This window comes from Nicotiana tabacum, chromosome 2 (assembly GCF_000715075.1).
Source record: "Nicotiana tabacum cultivar K326 chromosome 2, ASM71507v2, whole genome shotgun sequence".
In the NCBI taxonomy this organism is placed as follows: Eukaryota; Viridiplantae; Streptophyta; class Magnoliopsida; order Solanales; family Solanaceae; genus Nicotiana; species Nicotiana tabacum.
The window spans coordinates 113,401,490-113,411,701 of NC_134081.1; the positions used below are offsets into that span (position 1 = coordinate 113,401,490).

Below are 10,212 nucleotides of genomic sequence, written 5' to 3' on the forward strand. Positions count from 1 at the left end.
AAGAAATTTTGTCCAAAAAGATTAATCAATCAATCGATCTTTGACCAAATCCAAACAATGTTTCTGAAAAGGTTTGCAACCTTTCAGAAACAGTCATGGCTGTTGAAAAGGAGTGTTTGAAATATTACGGAAAAAATATATTTAAAATAATCCGGGAAAGAAAATAATTGAAAGAAATTTTGTCCAAAAAGATTAATCAATCAATCGTTGACCGAAGCCGAAGCCGAGTGACGACGACGACGGCGCGAGGCTTGCCTTTTTCTTAACTCTTTAAGAGCTAGAAGAAGAGCAATTATATATATACCCATCAAAAGCCTTTTCTTCCTCCGATATGGGACAATGTTCCTTTCCCAAGGGAAACTCAAATATTTCATTTTTCCTCCATTTCTCATTCACCATCTTTAAGCTACACAAGCTTAAAATCCCAACAGCAAATTCTTTGGTATTATCAAACATTATGCTACTTCGATCATAACTCACCAAAATAAGCATGAAACTTGAGGAGTTTTGGCTGAACTAGCCTGCTTAGGGATGACGGTGCGGGGCGGGGCAGGTTTGGGGTGTGCAGGGCGGGTTAGAGAGTTCGCTTGTACGGGGCGGGTTGCAGTTAGAGTTAGTTTTTTTTTTTTTTAATAAAAAAAGAGAAAACTTAAGTCTAAAGAACTAAAACGCTAAAAGGTGACGACTGCTGAACTAAAACCTAATAACATGACAGCTAAAATCATATCTCCCCTCTCAAATTTCCTCTCAAAATTTGACTTATCAAGAGTTCCTTTTCGACCAAAATAATGCTTAAGTTTAGATTTAAGGGCTAATGAGTTACATTGTCAGCAAGAAAAGGGGGAAATCTGTACAGAAGCTCTGAATGTTAAGCTTATCAATTTTAGTCAGGAAATATTGCATAAAATTTCTCTAAAAAGAAGAATATAATGCTCGGAATGTGGTATCTTTTGATAATTTTCCCAAATTAAAAAATTATCAAACACGGTGGAGCGGGTGGGTTTACACGGGGCGGGGCGGACCGGTTAAAAACAGCAAATCTTGCTTTGCTGCCCCGCCGGAAGGTTTTTGGTGACAAGACCTGGAGATATCAGAAGTGAGAATCAAAATCTATTGATTGGTAGAAGGCTAAGAGCATTTACCTTACACAAGATTTTTCTAAATCTTTTTGGTGTTTTTGTATTTAAGGTAAGTAACTAACTAATAGTAGTATGCAAAGAATAAGACAGATATCCTGTCTTGGCGACAATTTCGAGTACTAAAGATTGACAATTTTATTTTCATGTTTGCTGAAACAAGAGACATAACCAAAGTAAAAATAATTGCATGAGTTTACCCCATTCGGTGTAAACATTTTCCTCCGGAAAACATTTTCATCAATTTAAAGCAACTATAACTGAAAATATTTCATCAGCCTAAGAAAAAGTTAACATCATACAGAAAACACCCTAAATCATCAGTTATATTTTCACCTTAAACCAAATTAATGCACAATTAACAATATCAAAATTAACAAGAAATTATGAAACACAAGCAATTAATTGTTAAGTATTACACAACAGCTGTTGGTGTTTAAATTCAGTTAAAAGATTTAAGCTCAGTTATTTATTTACAAGTGCAGACATATTAAAAGCAAAACAATTGTCTCATTTAGATCAACGTGATACGTAAAAGAGGGTCAACATAGAGATAAACAGAGACGCTCAAGCAGCTTCAGCAAAACCAACTCTCGAATTGCCATAGTCAAACACTGTGTGGTAGCGACCCATGAAAACATCTCCCAAGATCCTGCACCACATGACATCCAATGAGTTAATTTTTCAACTATATCCACTAGATCACTAGGAAGGGGAGCCTTGGCGTAACTGGTAAAGTTGCTGCCATGTGACCAAAAGATCACGGGTTCGAGCCGTAGAAACAGCCTCTTGCAGAAATATAGGGTAAGGTTGCGTACAATAGACCCTAGTGATCCGTCCCTTCTCCGGACCCCGCGTATAGCAGGAGCTTAGTGTAGCGGGCTGCCCTTGCCACTAGACCACTAGATTCTATCAGATGTATCGAAGTCAAATGAACCAGTATCCATAAATAGTACTAGTACTATTAATAGATATAACTATTTAAGCATAATTATATATATACAAAATAATATTCTAAGTCACCAGGGTTCTTGAATATAGAAGAACATCATACAAATAATAGTCAACTTTCTAGGGCATGCATACCGAACAATACAAAGTGTAAAGTGTGGATGGGTTGCCTTCGGGAGGTTGCCTCATCCCGAGGCGAATCGCAGGAGAGCCCCTATATTACCTTCTAAAACATTGTTATCCAAAACTCTCATCCAGTTTCAATTCTGAATATTATGTAGAAACTCAGCACTAAGATAGTTTGGAAAGACCTTTTGCAGAGCAGCAATTTGAAAGAATAATACTTGCATTTTAACGCTAGACTAAGAAGTTCCAATAGATGCTTGAAGAAAATGATTTACATTGAGGTACTTAAAAAGAAATAATTCCTCCATTTGGTACGGAATTTAACAAAAAAAAGAAAGGCAGATCTTTTAAACTTGTGGTCTAAACAAGCCCATTTTTTGTGGCTATAAATCATCATATTAAGGGTAAAATAAGATGATTAAAAATTGTTCCAAAATATAGAAAGGTATCATTCTTTACAGAATAGACAAAAAATAAAGTGCATCACATAAATTGCGACAGAGGAAGTACAACTAATTTTCTTTGAGGTGATTCATAGAAAGCTGCTTATTGTGGAATCAATCAACCATTCTAGTGAGTAGTGAGAGCGCAGGGCAAAAGGAAGAGAGGCTTACCAAAGGGGTCCACGAGGAGGAGGCACGTCTAAAGCTGTAAATCCACTGATGCACTGTGCAACAGGCCCCTCCCCAACTTGAAGGACATACTGCTCAGTAACAAACACACACACAAACAAACAAAAAAAGAATGTTACCCATCTGCATATTTGCGCTTTGTCAATGTGATGTCTTATGCTAAATATTTGTCAAAGAGTGTTCTATTTTGAGACCTATATACAAAACTGAAACAGTAAAAAGCCTTCATCCTAGCGTTAAATCAAACTCGGAAAAGCATCAGTTGGTTCAATGATAGACAAAACAAGGAAATCTAAAGATTGCTCATTCTTCTTGAAACAATTGGCTGAGTTGACTATCTATGAGACACTTGTTGATAACGAAGTTGCTGTGAAGCAACTATCTAAAATGAAAGAAACCGTATCAGTAAATCGAATGAATAATTACCTGCTGTGGCGTCAGGCCAAATGTTTGATTACCAACGGTAAAGGAAACATTAGGCATGGAAGCAAGGCTGCTGCAGTCAACTGCAGATTCTCCCATTGGACTGGGCAATCGGTCACACAGCTGCAGTTGGAATTACTAAAGCCTTGAGATCCCAATTAACCAACAATCACTTTGCATAATGCATAAAATCTAACTCACCTGATTAACATAGTCGTAGATGCTATCTGCAGTTTCATTTCGTCTCATTTGGTTTTGCATCCATATCACAGCCATCTCACAAACCCTGCACATCTCATCACCCAAGCCATTTGAAGCCCCATTGTGTTTGTCCACCACACTCTCAATGATCATGCTGGCACATAGAATTAAACATTAACAATTAGTCCAGTAATACACCAATGAAGTCGAGGAAAAATGTGTTGAAACAGGCAGCAAGCTGAACCTGCAGCAACTTAAGTAACAAAAAATTGTTAACTTTTTCTCTAACAGTAATCACTAGAGAAAGATGGTGATACATTGATGAGAGAATGTGTATACTTGACCACTTCTGATTACAATCATTTCAAATGCAAAATGTTGAACTGCAGATGTGTTTAACCTCACCTAACATCCCGACTACCATCAGAAGAGCATAGACCGATTTGTGAGCAGATCTTTTGAGGCGCTGCCTGTAAAGCATAGGCAGGAAAAACAGCACTCAGATCCTAATTCAAGAAAACAGTAAATAAGCTTGTAGAAAAGTACAAAACATAATTTTCACATGTTGAGCAGTACATACATACATACATATACTAATATATGTTTAGAAATTTTTGCCTATCACTATTTAATCATATTGTATTCCTCCTGATATGTCATTAGCCAGAAGGTGCAAGTAGCACGCATTGAGGATGAAATGAGAGAACGCCGCTTGAGATGGTTAGGTCATGCCTTGTGTTGCCCTATAGAGGCACTGGTGCTTAGGTGTGGAACTATGCCGAGCAAAGGTTTTGAAAAGGGATGAGATAGACCTAAAATCAAATGGAAAGAAGTCGTCTCGAAAGACCTATAAATCCTTGGAATCAATGCAGACTTAGCTAAAGATAGGGTACAACGGAAGAATAAGATCCATACATGTGATATCTCCTAGTTTGGAATAGTTTGACTTTTGGAGAACTTTTTTTGATAACTGCTTTTAGAGAACTTCCAATATCATTATTATTATTATTACTATTAACTTAATTTTCACTTTTTTTATTTGGTATAATGATGATATGAGTTAGGCTTAAATGAATAAGTGAGGAATCATATCGCCGACCCCAACTTGTTTCGAACAATATTTCTTAAAGAACCATATGTGGATACACAATAAGTCGACACCGCTTGAAAACAGTGCAACGTAAACATTAATTGGCATGGTGATGTTACAAGCCTTGCATCCCCAGAGACCCAAACCCGTGTAAGGGCCGAAACTGTGACAATAGGCTGACACTATCTGTGCGAAACCTGCTGATACACTGCTCGGCCTCGTATGCAATTATATTTCTATAGAAAAATTTATAGAAAGAAATAGCAGATGTCATACCTTTGATTCTAGTAGATCCAATATGGTTTTTCCATATTCAGTAACTAATGACTTGCACTCCTGGCTGACGACTCCTGAAGCTCCAATCGCATGATTAATTTGAGTAATAATGGTCTGAAAAAATATGAATGACGAACATTTGTTTATTTTAAAGCATGCCGAAAGAGAATTTATTACAGACATAAGCAAGAAATCAGCATGCATCAAGAACTCAATGCTTTAAACTGAACAGCAATACAGCCATGGAGCAGCAGCTAAGTTAATAAGTCAGATGGTCCCGAAACTCCTATTGCCATGGTTATGAATAATGAGTCCTACATAAATGCCCATAAACTTAATGTACTTGATCAGGTCACTAAGCCCATACGTTTTGAATACCTTCATCCAGTAAAGAAGTGTGTATGGGTAGACGAAATAACGTAGAATTCAATCATCTTATTGTTCTTCGCAAACAGAGAAAAAAAAAAAAAGAGGACGTGTCCAGATGTGAGAATACACCTCCTGGAATTTTTTAAAGCTCTATGGAACACAGCAGTCAATGTCATTCGAGAATTCTAGGACTACATTAGATGTAAAGACCATGCCTTTATTTGTAATGTTCAACTCGGTTACTGGTTTGACCAACGTTAGCAGGTCTAAAAGAAACTTGAGGAAATCGCACTAGCCATTGACACTCCAAATAGATGCAATCAGAAAATGAAGAAAATATTAAGACAGATTTTACACACAGCCAAATTTGATAATTCAGGTTTAGGCATGGAAGCAATGCTGCTGCAGTTTGCTCATCAAAAAAATGTTGCAGTTCTTTTAGATGTGCATGTTATCTGCTCAACATTTAATGTTAATACAAATATAATTTGTAAGTGTGGTTCTGATTCCTATTGATCATATTTTCACCAAGTAAGATACATACTGTTGGTCCTGCCAATAAGGATGTTCCAGAATCTGCAATTGCTGAACAACCACCAGAACAAAACCCTGGAGAAAACAGAATATTAACTTCACAGACTACAAGAAGGAATTTGATCTGAAAATTCAGAATCATTAATATTCACAGGCAACAACATGACCAATAAATCAAGAAATACCAGTTGTTTCACCGCCGACAAGCACGTCACCCATATCAAACTGAGAATAGGGCATACTTTAATCAGTCCAAACAAAAGCATACAGCATAGGTGCAGATAAATTTTGAGAACACAAATTAGAAAATCCACCTGCCAGTAGCCTTTGTGAGTTACAGGAACATATGTATGTTTACCCTTGAAATGGTTGGGATCAACTCCACCGAAAACAAGTTCACCCCCTTCTTCCTCTTGAGCATTCCGATTGAACCAGAATGAGAATACAGGTTTCTTAACAAGACCTTGATTTACCATATTGTACCTAGAGAGTATATCATATATGTTTCAGGACTTGGTGAATCAAGCAAGACTAGAGTTTAGAAGGACATAACAGATCAAAAGAAGTAAATGGGAACCAACCATGAAATTGAGGACATAAAAAAGAAAATCTAGCAAACTTAAAATTGAAATCTATGAAAATCACCTTGAAACTAAAAAATTATACTAATAAATATTTTTCGAAATGAAAAAAAAAAATTATCGTAAATATATGAATAGCATACCAGACGGGGACGGATTTCCCCACGGATATCTCTTGAAATCCAAGACCAAGAATACCATCAAACTTGGCTGCCAAAAAGGTGATGCCTGGTTCTCGAGTTGCCTCGATAAAGTCCTACTCCAAAAGGAAGGTTAAGAAAGAACTCACGGAGTTGATGCAAAACACTTCAGTTCAATATTTACCTGATCTTTGACAATAAGATCACCAACTTTCACATTGTCGTTGCTAAAGTATCCAGAAATAGATCCAGTTCCATAGCGAATTGCAGCAGATGTGCCTGTATCAAGAATAAATTGATTGATATTATGAAAAAACTACTTTCATGCGTTCACAAGAATAAGTAGCCAACAAGAAAAGAGCTTCGTCTTCGCTTCTAATACACTATCAAGTATCAACAATTGCGAAGCTTAGTCTTGAATACTTATAGTCTCTCCCCGAGAGATGATTATCAACTGTCCACCTTTTTATAATTAATCCTATTAGGACATGTCACAGGGCAAGCATTTGATTTTCTCGCAGTGTTTAATGGTTTTCCATCATTTTATCAGATATTAACATATACAAAGATAGGATGTTCACCATTGGAGATGTGAAGGCACCAACTCACCAACTTTTTTATGGTACATGGTGTCTCGCAAGCTCCTTTTTTTAAATATAGGAGGAAACTCAGACTAACTGCATTAGTGTCTGAGCAATGCTAAAAGAAAAGCATTTGAGAGAAATCCTCTCCTAGAACTTCGGCATGCTATGTCATGCAGTTAATTGTGAGTAAAATATAGGCACAACAATTTTATGCACATACAATATACATGCACATCCACAGCATTCAAATTTGACTTCTTTGTTTTTGGCATTAAAATTCGTTTGATATTCCCAAGAGCCTAACAGAATTGTTGATCAGGTCAATTTACAAACTTAAAGATGACTTTTTATTATCAGTACGACCTTCATTAAATGAAAAGAAATTACAGCACACGCTCAATCAACAAATAAACAAAAAGCGTATATTGGACTCGTGGCAGTAAGGATAATGCGAAACAGACCAGAAAAGTGACAAACTAGCATCTATATTACCATTCTTTTTGTAGGTGCTGGAATGACTGGACTTGTACTTGGGGTGCAAATAACAAGCAAGCTGCATCAGATTAAATTAACATAAGTCTTCTCGTCAAGATATGGAAACAAACATTTGCATCAGCGATAACAACAGTATATGGCTACTCACTGAAAAGTAACATCTTGCAGAGGGCACCCAAAGATTAGAACTTCCGGTATCAAAGATCACAGTGAACTTTTGAGGTGGTGACCCAATGCAAATTTCACCAAAATACTGAGCATCCAAGTAGTTCTTTAGTGCAATAATATCAGTGTCTGAGTCTCCTATATTTCCGCCAAGATGATAAGTTCTTGCAGAATTTGCTCCATTAGAATCAATACCCCCAAAAGCCTGGTTGATCTGATCCAACTTCCTCTTTTTAATTCCAACTCTGATCAGTCCATCATTTGATACCGAAAACACCATAGGGGATAAAAGAAGCAACAAGCATAGTGCACTTAAACAGGCTCCATATCTAGTACCCATGCTTAGCACTGCATGACACATGAAAACGAGTCAATTACTCTTCAACTGTCACACATTCTCCTTTGTCATTTACGAGTCTAAAACTAAGTAAGGATAACAGAACATTAATGTCAAAAAATAATCTCTTTTAAATGACTTTCCAGAACAAGCTCAACTTAAAGTATGTTACTCCATATAGAGCTGAAAACAAAAAAAAAATATTAGTGGCACACGACAATACGTCAAAATCTGGCAGACTATAGAAACAAAGAAATAGACAGTTTCACTTCCGACCACAATCTTTTCTAGATAGCTGAGGTTATCCAAAAAATAGATAATATATATGCTGACAACCCACTCGAAGAACCCTACCAAGGAGGGGGCATGAGGGACAGAGATATCAAAATTTTATTAGATAAAACTGAAGCTCTAAGTGAGCATAATTTGACATCAACTTAGTAGGTTAAAGAAGAAAATAGCCAACAACATAAAAAGTTTATCTGCAATGTCACAAATATTTACAAAAACAATTAATCTTCTAGTGTTCAAACACAGGTAAGTGGTAACAGAACGAATAGCATCTCATTTCAATTTTGCTTCTTAAAATCATCCTACCCACATTAATATATTAGACACGATGCACAAGTACAAGGCTTTTTACAGAAGCATAAATTTCAGCAGCAAAAATTTCAAGATTTCCCCCAAAAATTGAATCTTTATACTATTATCTCAGCTGGGTCAACAAAAAATTAATGAATTTGTGTCCGATCACCTCTATTTGATCAAAAAAGTGGTCAAAAGAGAAACTAGATCATAATCATAACTTTGTTAAGGTAAAGATACTAAGTAAAACAGATTAATTAAGATGATTAATGAAGCTTACCAGAGGATCGATACACGAGAAACAGGAAGAAAGTTGGGTTTTTAGGAGAAACCTAAAATGAGTGAGAGCAGGAAAGGAAAGTCAACTTATAGAACTTTGCTTAGCCATTTGGGTTTCTCACTTTGGCCGAGGTGCGATATTTTATTAAATTAATCCAAATATCTACCCGTCATAAATTGACAAATTAATGGAACCTATACGCTATATCCAAATTAAAAATCGCAATTATTTGGAAGTAGGCTCAACAAAAGGAAAAGAAAATCTATAAAAAGGGGGGGGGGGAGGTTAGAGGTTTTTTGCTTTCTTTTTAGACTGAAAAATCACAGGAAAGGAGGAATGACTAGAATATGAATTTGTCAAAATACTCTTATTTTTTTGCTTTTTCTTCAAAAATGCTATTACAGGAGAAAAGTGTGAATTAAACATGCACATAGTGTGTTAAAGACTTTCATCAGTACCGCTAACTAATGTATTTGAAAATGTATATTTAGGAAAAATATTAACCTACCTATCTATTGTATTATACTTTATGCTCGTTTAGATATAAAAAATTATACAAACGCACTTGAAATTTAGCGCTCAAGTATATACTATTGTGCCATTCATTCGTTTGTCAACCCATTCCCTAGTTATTACTTGGAAAAATGGATAGCAGTATAGCTGCTCGCTAAAATAATAATCTATAAATATATATATGAATGTATAAATACATATAATACATATACTTTTTTTATATATAATCAATGTTTTTTTTTATATGGCTAGTGGCTGTTATTATTTTAGGCCAACCAGCCAAATGTGTTAAAAGCTTTATCGAGACAGGATAAATTATTATCTAAAAAAGGCCAACGACATAGGTTGATTATAACATTGTATTTAACAAGATATAGTCTGCGTTTTATTTATTTTTACCCTTAAAATCAGATAACAATTAAATTTGTAAGTGATTTTAAGGATACGCGGATTTATTTGACACAAAGTAATAAATAAAGACAAATTAAATAAGTAAGGATGAATTAAGCTCAAACCACACGAGGAAGACAATTTAAACCTTAGTGAGGTATTTGCCCTCGATCTGGGCTCGTAACAACAAGCACTGACGAACGAAAGCAAAAGAACTAATAACAGAAAAAATAACGGTATATAGCCTTGGAATGTGTGTTACAACATGCTTTATGAATTATCAGACCCCCTTTATATAGTAGAGGAGTCCTACTTTAGGTATAATTCTATAAAAGGTAAAAAATCTTTTGATTTACTGATTGCTGGTTCTTTATCGGTACTTGCCGAGATTCCCGCCGTAATAT

At 35.7% G+C, this 10,212-nt stretch overlaps 1 protein-coding gene across 2 annotated transcripts; it reads right to left on the reverse strand.

The window, feature by feature from the left end:
- Window positions 1-1,520: 1,520 nt before the first annotated feature.
- LOC107828978 (cyprosin-like) lies at window positions 1,521-9,016 on the reverse strand. Of its 2 annotated transcripts, none has more exons than XM_075224417.1 (14): window positions 8,638-8,770; window positions 7,687-8,088; window positions 7,536-7,596; window positions 6,644-6,738; window positions 6,463-6,575; window positions 6,053-6,221; window positions 5,924-5,963; window positions 5,749-5,813; window positions 4,836-4,949; window positions 3,875-3,939; window positions 3,470-3,623; window positions 3,272-3,391; window positions 2,828-2,916; window positions 1,521-1,788 (listed from the first exon to the last, which is right to left on the reverse strand). In XM_075224417.1, exons 2-14 carry the CDS (start codon window positions 8,062-8,064, stop codon window positions 1,704-1,706), a joined length of 1,548 nt encoding a protein of 515 aa, XP_075080518.1. In that variant the 5' UTR covers window positions 8,065-8,088; window positions 8,638-8,770; the 3' UTR covers window positions 1,521-1,703.
- Window positions 9,017-10,212: the final 1,196 nt, after the last annotated feature.